Source organism: Orbilia oligospora (assembly GCF_000225545.1).
Source record: "Orbilia oligospora ATCC 24927 unplaced genomic scaffold scaffold00054, whole genome shotgun sequence".
Classification (NCBI taxonomy): Eukaryota; Fungi; Ascomycota; class Orbiliomycetes; order Orbiliales; family Orbiliaceae; genus Orbilia; species Orbilia oligospora.
The window spans coordinates 386,335-399,798 of NW_011645611.1; the positions used below are offsets into that span (position 1 = coordinate 386,335).

The window sequence follows — 13,464 nt, forward strand, 5'->3', positions numbered from 1 at the left end:
AATTCATGGGTGAGATGAAATGAGGGAATTCAGATGCGTGTATACCTGAAACCCGTTTATTGAAGTTCCGCACTTTCAATTCGCTTCGGCATGCGGATCGTTAGCCAACAGATTATACACAACCACCAATCAAGTGCTAGACATGCCATTCGATCTTCCTATCAGACCGTATTCAAAATATACATATGGACATAAGATCTGTGCTCTGATATTGTGGATTCTCTTGTCCCACTCCTGTCTGGCATACTACACTTTATACCTTCGTGAAGGTCGCGGAGATTGGTTTGATGAGGAACTCCGGAGACAAGTCAATGGCAGATTAGGACGAAAACTACCTGGGGTCTGTTATAAATTCAAACAAATTGTCGGAGGGGCGAAGGCCGAGTATTTAGTGGTCTACAATCCTCCCGGCGAGCCTCCAGCATCAGTTATCGCATTCTCACGGAGTCAGGTTTGTCCCGAGGAAAAGTATAGCCTGTCAGGGCGATTAATTCTAGCAGTAGTGTTGAACCCTAGTCAACTTGAGGGTGCTCACTTAGTTAATCTCACTGCTCTTGGATCCGATCTTGCTTTCCACGAGGCGTCCTTTGTGTCGTTAGACCCAAGTATTCCCAAAGGAGACCCCAACGATCTTCTAGCCAATACAACAGATGATCCGAAGCCCGCAATCTATGCATGGATGAAGAAAGGCGGTAAACATCTATTTGAGAGGAAGAGGGTTTACGTCCCCGGAAACGTATACAATATTCCAGACCCCTCTGACAAACTCAAAGATGTGTTTCAAGGTGGCGGGTTATTCTATGGTTACTTGAGGGACCTCGGGGAACGGTTCATTTTATCCAAAACTTCACCTCAAGAGTTTGAAAAATCGCAACTCGTCCCAGATATAGCGTCATATGAACAACAGATTCAAGCATATATAAGCAATATTCTTTCTCTGGGCGATACTAGGGATGAAGCTATAGCAGAAGGAAGATTACCGCCGCGCCCGGCTCGAAAACCAAAGATTCGCAAAAACGATGGCGTCATTGCCTACGTCCGGGACTTGGTTGGCACGAACGTTTTGCCGAAGGCTCGGTTGAACGAGTTGAGAGGTCAGGATGTCACTCGGCAGCTACAAGAACTCGAAGAACTCATGAAGCCATTCGATGATCCACCAGGAAATAGAGTCTCGAGCAATGATAACCAAGAGCTAGAAAATGAGTCCTCAGAAAGCTCCGATGAGAGCTTGACCGAGTCTGGCTCTGGAACTGACGGTATCAGTAGCGATATACAAGGGCAAGAAACCAATTCTTTGGAGAATATAGATCAGGTTTTGGAGAATATAAATCAAGTGCCTGTGCAGCAAGATGTTGAAAACCATAATCAGGTTTTTATCGAAGCTCAAGAACAGGGAATTGGTCTACGAGGAGATGCTAGTGAAGAGCCTCAGCAGTACAACGCCGGAATGCTTATCAATGAAGCCGAGATAGACGTCTTAGCCGAGAGTCTACAACACAATATTGGAAGCCGACAGTCATCTATCTATTCTGACGACGGTCCTTACTCGTACGGCGCAACATCATCGGGACGAGGTATGGATCCGCGGAGAAGGCGTATTCCTTTAATGGAAGATTCTTTCTCTGACCCCAACCCGTTGGTGGCGGGGCAGTCCCACCAATCACAATTGAATCTTCAAAACGTAGCAGGGCTTGACGAAGACGAGCGATTCGAAGTTGGCCCTGGGCGAAGGAGAGGATCCCCGCAAAACTCTGCCCTTCAAACATAGGTCTTCCCTAGGAGCGTAATCACATAAGCCTCTGTTATTTTGTCTCGTCGCCGGACTCCTCAACTGTGCTGTTATCGGGGCCAACTTATAGCTTAGTTGACTGTGTTACCCTAAAGTATTGCATTAGCGAGTTTGTGGCGAAGTTGTTCTGTCACAGATGTTTATAAATTTTACGTATGCGCATATATATATGCCAACAGAGTTAATACATTCCTATAACAACAAGATGGTTTCAAAGATCCGAAACTTAGATATTGAGGTTACTTACCTCTGATACTACACGAGAAATACCGAATTCAGATGCATATATTGACTGTCCCACATGTTCGCACGAGTATCTTAGTTGGTAACTCAGGTTTCAGATTTCCCTCTTCTGTTGAAAGGTCTGTCAATATTATCGGTGCTGTGCGCGTAGACTAGCGTTAGACAGAGTTGTTAAGGATCCAACATAAGCTGTTCCGGTATATATGAGTGTATTACACAAAGCTACAACCATATAGATGTAGATCTAAGCTTTCTCGGCAAGAAGAGTGATATTTTAAAACCATAAGACCTCACTACTACCAACAGAGTCCTTCGCGTAGTTTAGTATATCGGTAACCAGCCTTGCGAATGGGGCTAGCGTTGAGAAAGTTATAGGAGTTAAGTTGGGAGGTTGTGATAATGATATAGCCTCCAAGACACCTTCCAACATGAATACACCTCCTACGTATGCTAGCCTTGCACCGGAAAGCGCGGGCAATGGTACAAACCCAATATTTTAATGCAAAATTTTAAAGAGGATATTAGCTGGGGATCCGGAGGGGCTTAATGATAAGTTACCCTGAAAAACAACTTATATATTTAGTACCCCAACTCCTACTTGAACACTGTCTCTGTCTTTATGTTTACTCACTGGCCGCCGTAGTTCACCACTACCTTGTTCTAAACTAAACCAGAAGTATCGCCTTTCTACTCAATAACCAGTTTATCCTATACTGCTGAAATTTAGACGGCAATTCTGCATTGACTATATGGGTTGACGTAGCACTGTATACCCACAAAACAATTATTGACGACCCTCCTCTAGTATTTTATGTACGTATAGATATTATGAGTTAGATCGTGTATTTTACTAATATAGTTACCCCAGATGTACACGGTTCAAGCTGTTCTACAGGATATTTACCTTCCAATATGCACACTCTAAGGAACTCTCTTGGAAATATAGTTCTAGTACTAGTCCTAGTGTTGGGCATGCAGATTATACGAGCTATTCCAGTTGAGCCGGAATTAAAGCCTACTGCAGAGATCCCTACGAGTCAATCTCAGGAAGCTGAGTCTCAAAAAAATACGGAAATAACAACTCCCTTTCCACCAGCCAATGATAAAAATGAACTGAAACGTGCTCCACCCCCTGGAGGATTCTATACTTTCAGATCAGGCGTTTCATGCGCGACAGCAAACAGAGTTCGCGAGCTTTGGGATGCCATGGCCCGTGCTCCCGTTCGTCATGCGAGAAACTGGCGTCAACTTGATCTTGAAATTGGAACGGATGCGGTCAACCAAATCATATATGACACCCAAAGGTGGGCTTATGAGTGTCTCTGCTCTAAGCACGCGCTAGTCGGAGGTGATGCTCCGGGGTGGAAGCTACGAGCGATACACACGTCTGAAAATTGTCAAACTGACGAAGTTGCTAGGATGCTTGAGAAAGTGTACGGTAAGTGATGTTACTATATTTCCATCAAGTTAAATGCTTGATTACCGCTTCGAAGCTTCATTGTTTTATCGGTTACCGGGCTTTAAATATAGAATCCGGAGACAAGGAACGAGGAAGTTTTCTAAATTTCTAGAGCTAATAAATTTATCAAAGGTTGTGGATGCTTTGACGTGTTCACTCGGGAGGGGGATGAGGTTGATGGTATCTCAACTGGTGGTGATGCTGGTGGTTTACCAGGCTCCCTACTTTTGGATGGGATATCGGACGAGATTCACAAAAATATGCGCACTACTCCACTTGATAGTAGCGCGGCCTGGCATTTTGGTAAGAAACCGCCTAAATCCCACGCGGGGTTTAGTGATTTCGACTTAGGCGACTATGCAGCCGACAGACAGTTAGTGCCCGGGACTAAAGAACCCTATTGGCTCTCGGGTCCAGAAGGGCTTCCGAGGGGTTCGGGTAGGAGTTTGAATGCGTTGAAGAGTCGATTGGGTGGCATGGGTGAATTATACAAAAGGGCAGGCGATACAGAGCCTCGATCTGTTTCAACAGCTGACGCTGAGCTGGGCAAAGTCTCTGGGAGGAAAGATCTCTAGAAAATACACTTCTTCTCTTCATAATCATTTTTTGGGCCGGGTGCGCACACGGCGCAAAACCAGAAAGTGTCTTGTATCAATCATTCACTGCAGCTATACACCTTATGCAATTTAGGTGTTTCTTTTTATATGATGGCCAAATAGTTTATCTGACTGACTTACGGAATCTAAAATCTTAAATTTGAATATTAGTTGTATTCTTTTTCTCTATCTTTCATGTTAACAAATGTTCTCGTCAACAGATCAGAATATATCGAATAGGCTCGGAGACCGTAGCTAATTGGTATCTGCGTTGTCCCGCCAAAAACCCAACAAAGTAGCCAGCCGGCGGTGCCTTGCAGCTTCCCTCCAAAGAATTCTGCAGAATCACGTCACCCTGTGCTGCCCGATGGAATTCATGGAATGTACCCCTACAACCAGTTCTTAAAAACGGGGCTAAAGTCGCAGCCGTTTGCCCGCAGGGGTCCCTAAACTAAAATTGTCTTTATTATGTTATTGTCTTGAAGTTTAAATTAATAGTGGGACCCTACCGGCCCCGCCGAACGAGAATTTTTCTCAGTCGATGGGGCAAGTGCCATTCATTACCATTACCAATCGGTCCAAGTCAGTCGTGGTATTACTCAGTGATTCCGACTCCTTTGTAGGAGGGTTTGAGCAAGGCTACCGGTACCGGCGATAGCATGAACTCCCTTTGCCTTCCACCGTAACCTATTTAATTAGTTTCTAGACCTAGACCGAGTCGAATATAATCGCTACGCAGAATCCTAAAACCTCGCTCCGTTGAAGCACTGACTTGGTTACACAAGCATCCAGCCAATCCCGGCCAAGCTTTTGTTGTGAACCGTCGACTTGACGAGCGGCCTCGGATCCCGGTTGGTAAGGTTCCACAACTTAATGCTGGATTGGTACTTAGATACGGACTTCGTACCTGCCTACTCTACCACTGTTTTGTCTGCGCCTGACAGCTTAGGCCAAAGGGGACCTTTCTGACTGCTCTTCCGTTTGATGCAGCTATCCGACTCTAGATTCTTGATTCGTTTCGCCAATTGCAACTTCAAATCGGATTTTTATACCAATACATCACACAGGTCCAAATCCGGCGGCCGGCAGTCTGCACAACTATCAATATATCGATATCCTTCACACATACCAAACTACTCTATCGCCACCTTATTATCAGTCTATAGAGTCACAGGAGCACACGGGACTCTGATATACAAATAGACTATATATAAATATAGAGAGCCCTGGCTACAAATATTTCTACATCCCTCGAAATTGGTCCTTTTCCCAACATGCCCGGAGCGATCAAGGCAACTGATGCGGCGGTAGACGATCAAAAGCAACCGAATGAGTCGACAACATTTCGGGACGAACACTCCTCCTTGGAGAACGGGGCTGCCCGAGACCCTGCCTTTGAAGCAGCTTTGGTTAGAAAACTAGACTTCCACATCATTCCTGTGGTGATGCTCTTATATCTATGCTCTTTTCTTGATCGCATAAATATAGGAAATGCAAAGTTGTACGGGCTAGAAGAAGATCTAGGAATGACGGGTACCTTGAAGTATCAAACGGCGGTTTCATTGCTATTCGTCACTTACCTCCTATTTGAGGTCCCCAGCAACCTTGTAATAAAAAAGTTTAGGGCAAGTCGGTGGAGTATGTTCAACATTCATACCCTATATATCACGTGTTTATTCCCATGCAAACTAACATATTCGCTGAAACATAGTTGCCTTCATAACGATTTCATGGGGTCTAGTTGCAACGTTCACAGGACTAACGCAGTCATATGGAGGGCTTCTTGTTTGTCGGCTCCTCCTCGGGATTTTTGAGGCTGGTCTTTTCCCAGGCCTTACAGTTTACTTAACCTTTTGGTATACAAGGAAGGAAATCGCCCTGCGGATAGGCTACCTCTTCGTATCAGCAGCTATTGCAGGTGCCTGTGGTGGTCTTCTCGCCTATGCAATCGGTTTCCTAGACGGGACCTCTGGGATGAGAGGCTGGCGATGGATTATGATTCTAGAGGGCATTCCAACAGTCCTCCTCGGCTTTGCCACCCCATTTATTCTCTCGGACGAACCATCGACCGCCCGATTCCTCACCCCTGAAGAGCGTGTATTTATGGCAAAACGTATGCAACTTCAACATGGAAGCGATGTGCGGCCGGAAGAAAACTTGAAAAAGAAGGATGTCATAGCTTGTTTCAAGGATTGGAAATGTTATGCATACGCCGTGGGACTATTTGGCATGGATACTATGCTTTATGGCTACTCAACATATCTTCCGACTATTATCAGAACACTCGGGACGTGGCCAGCACCAGTGGTGCAAGCATTGACGATACCTTGCTATGCCCTCGGAGCTACTGTCTACCTATTTGTGGCATGGTGGAGTGACAAGCATCAGCAGAGAGGGCTTCCGAGCTTAGTGGCTGCTCTAGTCAGTATAGTTGGTTATATACTTCTGATAACCCCAGTCGGGGGACCGGTTCGATATTTTGGGTGTTTCTTGATAGCTGGAGGATTATATGTAAGAGAAAAATCTAACTTAAAAACCTTACCAAGAGATTCACAAACTAACAGAATTCATACATAGGTTGCTGTCGGTCTCCCGCTTGCATGGAATGTTGTAAATATCCCGCGCTATGGAAAAAAGGTAGCCGCAAGTGGTTTCCAATTGACAATGGGAAATGCGAGCGGAGTTATGTCTGCTTACTTATATCCTGCAAGAGATGGACCTCGATTCATAAAGGGTCATGCTGTCACCATTGCTATGCTATGCGTGGGGATGATAACTTATGGAACATTACTTGTAAGTGCCAGCTACGGATAGTTTCCACGGATATAAATAATAATTGGATTTGAATTCTAGACTTACTACATCTCAGAAAATAAAGCCAGGGATGAGGGCAAGCGAGATCATTTGATCGAAGGAAAATCTGAAGAAGAGATTAATGAGATGGGCGATGACTCGTATGTGTTACAAACCCTCTTGACAAGCACCCCCTACTTTGTGTTAACTATAGCTAACAAATATGAGATATAGGCCCCGGTTTAGATATGTCATTTAAGGCGCAGAAATGTTGATGAATTTACGAGACTTTCCTACCATAAATTTATAATTGCTAAGAGGATATAGAAGTTATAATCAATCATAACCAGCGACAGTTTAACTGCAGACTTCTCTGTAAACTGATGCTGGACCCAATGTATACCGATAGAGGACCGGCGCTAGCTCTAGCAATTATAGCCTGAGCCAAAATCTAGAAATGAAACAAGCTTCACACTACTCAAGGCTGTGTTTCTTATGGTTTCTCGATTAATTGAGCAAGAAAGTGAGCATTTTAGAAGCCTTGACGAATATTGGGCTGTTCTTGTGAAGCCCGAACTAGACAATCAAGCTTGCTGGGTTTGAGCACGTTTTTAAGAGGGGGTATGGGATGCCAGAAACGCGAGGATGGCATGGAATCTGCTAGGGTATCTCGCTACGGTGTGTGCTCATATATGGTCTATGGGATATATTATATTGATACTCGCTACAACATTTCAGGTATACTGATATTAACCCACCGTAGTCAATAAAAAGATCTTCAATTATAAGTATAGATCTAAGGGCAAATTTCTACAAATCGAAGAGTAAGAAGACCCAGCTATCACCAAAATAGTTAAATTCCTACGTTGTGCTATGAGAAATATCACACTAATGAGAATATATACATCATTGCTATTAGATCATGGGTGCCACTATCTACTATGCTGTCATTAGCACAGCACTTCTGTTTTCTATGGCTCAGGCACTTAATTTATCAATTCCCTTCGTCAGAACGAATAGTGTGGAGAACTTGATTGCCGATCTTCAGAGTCTACAGAGGGATCTAAATATGTGGTCTGATATTATTCCCAGTGCAGATGAATCTTACAATCATGTGCAGGAAGTGATAGAAGCCGCAGCTTATGAAAGCAACGGAATCTTTGGTGGGAATTCTATTCCTTCCGATGACCTCGTAGGCGCGGCCGAGTATATATATAATACTCTAGCTGCTTTCGAAATCCCAACGGGCAAGAAAGGTATGTGAAAATTTAAAGCAACATCGAAGCCGATTCGACCATTTGGAATTAAAATGGTTAACTTACATCTAACAAACCGTCGTCGTAATCACATTAATAGATCCGTCGGAGTTCAATTATCTAGCTCACGACCCTTTTTACGGCATTGACTTGAGCGCTGTTTTTGACTACATTAGAGACTGGAAACCATCTGATGAAAATCCGTTCCCGCCTCCTGATCCGAGGCTCAACACCCCGGAATTGCGTGCAATGATTGCAGAAGTTAAAGAACGAGAAAAAGCCGAAGAGTATTATCGCCGTCAAAAGCATGAACAAAGCATGCAGGACCTCCTCGACCAGTATTACAGCCTGTACCCGGATCAAATGCAAAATAACCAGGTCGACAACAATGGCTATGATGATGGGACAACTGGCATATATGACTTCCAGGATATGTTCTCGGCGGCATTAACTGGAGGACCAAGTATTCTAGACCACAACGTAGGACCATTAGATTTCGCCTACCAACCCTATAATAGCCCTTCCGGACCTATGGAAGAGGAAATAGACGATTCAATAACCACTTCTGCGCCATTAAATTCAAATACGGCCCCGAACAGTCAATTTAACACAGCATTCAATGGGCCGTTCGATATGATGCGGAGTAATCAGATGAATGCATTCAATGGGCCATTTGATATGATGCAGGGTAGTCAGGCGAACGCATTTAACTGGCCACTGGATACCGTGTCTATCCCGCAGGTCAATGCTGTGTCCAATACACCCATTGATACGGCATACAAAAGCCTGGGTCAATTTGATCGTGTCGATATCGCATCGACTGGAGGAGCAAACACCCAGGCAGACACTGGCCCGGCCCATACGACATCTACCGGCTCCTTGGGTGCGCTAGCGCGTGGGATACCAGCCGGTGGAACTCCGTGGTCATCATTCGACTCTAATGCTCCACCGCCAACCCAACCGTTCAAAGCACGCCAAGATAGAAATGCGGTTAGGAGGAATAGGAAGGCAGCTTTGGCTGCTGGAGTTAATCCTAATTACGAGTCTACTAATGCTGATGTAGAGAGTCGAAGGATAAGGACTTTGAAAAAAGATGACGGGACCCAGACCCAGGCGCAAGGAGGTAATCCGCAGGATAATATGAACTCGAACTCGAAGCGACGATTACAACTTAACTTTAAGGCATAAATTGTCCGGATTTATAATCAAGTTTCAGATTTCAAGAACACACGTCCTAAGTGTATATAGTTGATGAATCTTTTATAAATTTAAATCCTATTTGTGCCTATTAAACGTACATGTGCGTATCTTAATGCCACACCCAGGGCGCGAGAAGGCTATTTCGGGAAAGATTACTCTTCATCTGACTCTTTAAATTCCCCTGGCTCTAATTCCTCTTCTTCGTCGCTCTCAATCGCTTGGTCTTCCCTTCCTTCAATTCCCATTTCCCCGTCCCCAACTAAGATCCAAGGATAGAAGACATGCCGTCGTTTGACAAGTTTTAAATCTGAGGATATCCCAATTACTCTGAAGGAAACATTTTCCACCCCCGGCCCGTCGGCATCTATACTTTCCTCCATCCAATACATATCCTTGACTCTACTTTCAATATCCTTCGGTTTCATATGCCAGTCATACTGTGATGTCCCACACCAACCGGTCATATCGGGCATCCGAGGTGTCCAGGGCATTTCGAACTTCAATACTTCCAACAACGGTAGTTTTGGTACCACGGGGATAATACGTTGTAAAACATAATCATCGCCTTTAATATCCATAGTCCTCAGCGCTTTGCACTGAGAGAGGGCCTCCGCCTCCTCGGTATAAAAGTCGAAGTTATTAGCCAGGACTAGGTGCTGAAGACTATTCTTGTGTGCAGCGGCCAATACTTTCCAGATCTCGGACTTGAAGGTTTCTTTCTTTTTCTCCGTGATATCTTCTTGCCAGCGCCTTCTGCTGATGCTGTAGGCCCAACTGTCTTCCCCGGCCCCGCCGAAGCCTTCGTTGTCCTTGAGGCACTCAACATTAACTTCGAGAGATTGAAGCCCGTCAGTGTATGATCCGATATAATCGAGAATACTCTCGTGGCATCCATCTATATTCAAATTTTGGATCTTAATGTTGTTGTCTTTCAGGGCATCAATTATCGGATAATTTTTGGCGTCGGGATTAAGATACCGCAAGTACAGAGTACGCAAGTTCGAAAGGAACTTCTGAGCAAGATCTTTGGGAATAGGTATTGCAGCGTAACACGCAGTTATGGAGAGCTTCTGGAGGCTAAATGGAACTCTTTGAGCTTCCAAGAAGTCCACAAAGTCAAATCTCCGTTGCTCAGTACTAGCTTGTGAGGCTTTTTCGACTGTAAAGTTGAGGGTTTTCAGGTTTGGTAGATAGCTGAGGTCTTTGACATCTGCGCCGTCATTAAAACTAATGGCGAGGCAAGTCAAGAAGCTAAAGTCTTTAAATGCTTTGTACGATTGCTTTGGCGGCGGTATGCTCCCATAATAAGCGCCAGTTAACTGTAGAGAATCTACTTTTCCCGCGATAGGTGAGAGATCTATCAGTTGTGTGATGTTAGAATAAGCGATACTCCATCTATAACGCAATATCCGTCAGTGTCTTTCGGTAACATCAATTAGAGCTTTTGATTACTGCCTACGTTAGATTACGCATCTTCTTCATGCTACACAAAAAGTACTCCAGACCCCTAATCCCCTCTTCAGAGTACCGTGGGAAATTCTGTTTTATTTTATTTTCATCCGGGTAGCCGTCGTATACATCATACTTGTTTAAGATTACGCTTTGCGCATTGTCGAATATAACACGGGGTACTCGACGTTCGAGAATGCTTGATAACTGAAATGTAGAGATTTTGAACGTTGGATAGCTGGGATCCCCGCGATCTCCGGGACTGTATGGTGAGTAGTCAGACAATGACACTTCACCGAGTTTTGAGGTGGGAACGCTGATAGTTTTGAAGAGGAGAGGGTCGACGGCGCCATGCAATCCGGGGTGGGCCAGGCGGAGGGATTTTAAGTCCTTCAAACTGATCACCTGTAGTGACGACCCGATTAAACGAAAATTATTAATCTTATAATTATACACAGAAATTAAAGACCATGCATTTCTTAAACCGCGCTTACATTGTGCAGAAATATCATCCGAAGGACATCTTCAGATAGGTCGAGGAGTTTTGTAGAAGTTCTGGCAGCCATTATGCTAGTGACTGACAGGATAGCTATGTATTAAGGCGTGTTTGCAAGCTTCCCTTCCCGCAATATCTGGAAAGGCTGCTTCTTTATGAAATATATGATGAAAATCTGAATATTATCGATTCCCACTTTGCCAGAGCGGGATTTTCGTCGTATTTATACTTGAGAGCGGGGCGGATTATGTTTGCGCTTTTGGACGGAAGTCGTCTTTTTGTACATGCAATTATAACATTGCATTGACGAATAGTATACAGTGTATCCTATAGTGCAATGATCCTTCTCCATATACCATAGGTCGAAAGAAAGTAAACTAGTATGGAATTGATCGCAATTATTGTGATTGATAGTAGGAAGATGCCCTCAAGTAGGTAACTTGGAGGATCAAATGCAAATGAAGCTCAGACAGTTAACCTCTGTCAGCTGTTTCCATATGATCAAGAGCCCAAGTCAAAATGCCACACGTTGAATGTGTTGTAGTACTACAGTTAGCTTCGCTTCCCGCCGGACTTTCACGCCAACTTTCCCGACGAACGAACCTCATCAACCACTCAACTTCATCAACGTCCAGGTGGCTTTTACCTTCACTTGACCGCCAAAATGGAGGACTCCAAGTCCCGCCGCAAAAAGAAGGTCTTGCTGATGGTATTCTAATCTCTTATCTTCATACTGCCGCGGCCGAGCTAATGTCGTGCGACAGGGCAAATCCGGCTCCGGCAAGTCCTCCATGCGCTCCATCGTCTTCTCGAACTACGTCGCAAAAGACACCCGTCGGCTAGGCGCCACTATCGACGTCGAACACAATCATGTCCGATTTCTTGGCGGTTTAACTCTCAACCTGTGGGACTGTGGTGGTCAGGATGCCTTCATCGACAACTATCTCAACAGCCAGCGAGACCATATCTTCAAGCACGTCGAGGTTCTGATCTATGTTTTCGATATCGAGTCCCGAGAATTCGATCGCGATCTTATCACCTATGTCAACTGTGTCGAGGCGCTACGGGATAACAGTCCTAATGCTCACATATTCTGTCTGATTCACAAAATGGACTTGGTACAGCTTGATTACCGTGACGCTGCCTTCCAAGAACGATCGGCTCTCCTCCGGAAAAAGTCCCTGGGTATGGAAATCACGTGTTTCGCGACATCGATATGGGACGAAACGCTGTATAAGGCATGGGCTTCGATTGTGTACACGCTGATACCAAATGGACCGATACTTGAGCGACATCTTACGGCATTCGCAGAGATCGCGGAGGCCGAAGAGGTTATCCTGTTTGAACGAACGACATTTCTGGTTATTGCCCACGTTACAAGAGGAGCGGTGCAAAACCCGTTCCCGGACCGGTTTGAGAAGATCAGTAATATCGTAAAACAATTCAAACAGAGTTGCTCGTACGTATACAATATATCCCAAGCCACTTTCGTTCGATCGACCGGTTGCGCTTTAAAACTGATTCTATGGGCTTTAATGGGGGGATGGCTGACGAGTAGGCTTCTTGATAGGAAAATGGCATCGAATTTCACGGCGTTCGAATTGAGGGCGCATAAGTTTTCCGCCTTTATAGACATTCTGACCCCGAATACATACATCTTGGTAGTCATGCCGGCGAATGCAGCAGAGAGCACAACGACGTTGATGAATATCGCAACGTGTAGGAAACATTTTGAGAAGTTGGAGGTGATCGATAAGGCAGTGGGGAGGTAGCAGCCGATCACACATGCCTCTGTCGCATAACGCGAACGTGAAGAACATGAAAGAGCAGAGCGGCCGAATCCTCCAAATCATGTGAAAGAATGGGAAAATAGATACGAATGGTCGGCGTTTAGGTTACAGCAAATTGGCTTTTATTTTAGCGATTGAGATATCCCGTGTATGCATGCGATGTTGTTCTACATTTCGATCACGCCTTTACTATAATCTCAGTCTAACTCTCAGTCTAACTCTCTGTGCCCCGTCCCGTCCCACCCTGTCCATTGAACCACCGTCCATTGAACCCTCATCCGTCTGTTATATAACTAATACTGGTATCAAATGTCGTAGATGCATGTAACCTCGTGTATGAAACGCCGGCAGCCACTATCGAGCTGAGACGCGATTAAACGGGTTTTCCCATAA

The 13,464-nt window shown here is 44.8% G+C and overlaps 6 protein-coding genes across 6 annotated transcripts; 5 read left to right on the forward strand and 1 right to left on the reverse strand.

Moving 5' to 3' along the window:
• Positions 1-142: 142 nt before the first annotated feature.
• On the forward strand, positions 143-1,768 carry AOL_s00054g137 (uncharacterized protein; the record flags this gene model as incomplete). The annotated part of the gene is made up of 1 exon (XM_011121453.1): positions 143-1,768. The coding sequence occupies one exon, from the start codon at positions 143-145 to the stop codon at positions 1,766-1,768; it is 1,626 nt and encodes a 541-aa protein (XP_011119755.1).
• Positions 1,769-2,944: 1,176 nt separating this feature from the next.
• Positions 2,945-4,066, forward strand: AOL_s00054g138 (uncharacterized protein; the record flags this gene model as incomplete). Its single annotated transcript, XM_011121454.1, has 2 exons — positions 2,945-3,470; positions 3,624-4,066. 2 exons carry the CDS (start codon positions 2,945-2,947, stop codon positions 4,064-4,066), a joined length of 969 nt encoding a protein of 322 aa, XP_011119756.1.
• Positions 4,067-5,361: 1,295 nt separating this feature from the next.
• Positions 5,362-7,139, forward strand: AOL_s00054g139 (uncharacterized protein; the record flags this gene model as incomplete). Its single annotated transcript, XM_011121455.1, has 5 exons — positions 5,362-5,725; positions 5,799-6,508; positions 6,665-6,880; positions 6,941-7,041; positions 7,115-7,139. 5 exons carry the CDS (start codon positions 5,362-5,364, stop codon positions 7,137-7,139), a joined length of 1,416 nt encoding a protein of 471 aa, XP_011119757.1.
• Positions 7,140-7,802: 663 nt separating this feature from the next.
• Positions 7,803-9,324, forward strand: AOL_s00054g140 (uncharacterized protein; the record flags this gene model as incomplete). The annotated part of the gene is made up of 2 exons (XM_011121456.1): positions 7,803-8,136; positions 8,237-9,324. The coding sequence occupies 2 exons, from the start codon at positions 7,803-7,805 to the stop codon at positions 9,322-9,324; spliced, it is 1,422 nt and encodes a 473-aa protein (XP_011119758.1).
• A 164-nt stretch (positions 9,325-9,488) lies between these two features.
• On the reverse strand, positions 9,489-11,351 carry AOL_s00054g141 (uncharacterized protein; the record flags this gene model as incomplete). The annotated part of the gene is made up of 3 exons (XM_011121457.1): positions 9,489-10,731; positions 10,796-11,190; positions 11,280-11,351. 3 exons carry the CDS (start codon positions 11,349-11,351, stop codon positions 9,489-9,491), a joined length of 1,710 nt encoding a protein of 569 aa, XP_011119759.1.
• Positions 11,352-11,945: 594 nt separating this feature from the next.
• AOL_s00054g142 (uncharacterized protein) lies at positions 11,946-13,053 on the forward strand (the record flags this gene model as incomplete). The annotated part of the gene is made up of 2 exons (XM_011121458.1): positions 11,946-11,990; positions 12,046-13,053. The coding sequence occupies 2 exons, from the start codon at positions 11,946-11,948 to the stop codon at positions 13,051-13,053; spliced, it is 1,053 nt and encodes a 350-aa protein (XP_011119760.1).
• Between the last annotated feature and the right edge of the window lie 411 nt (positions 13,054-13,464).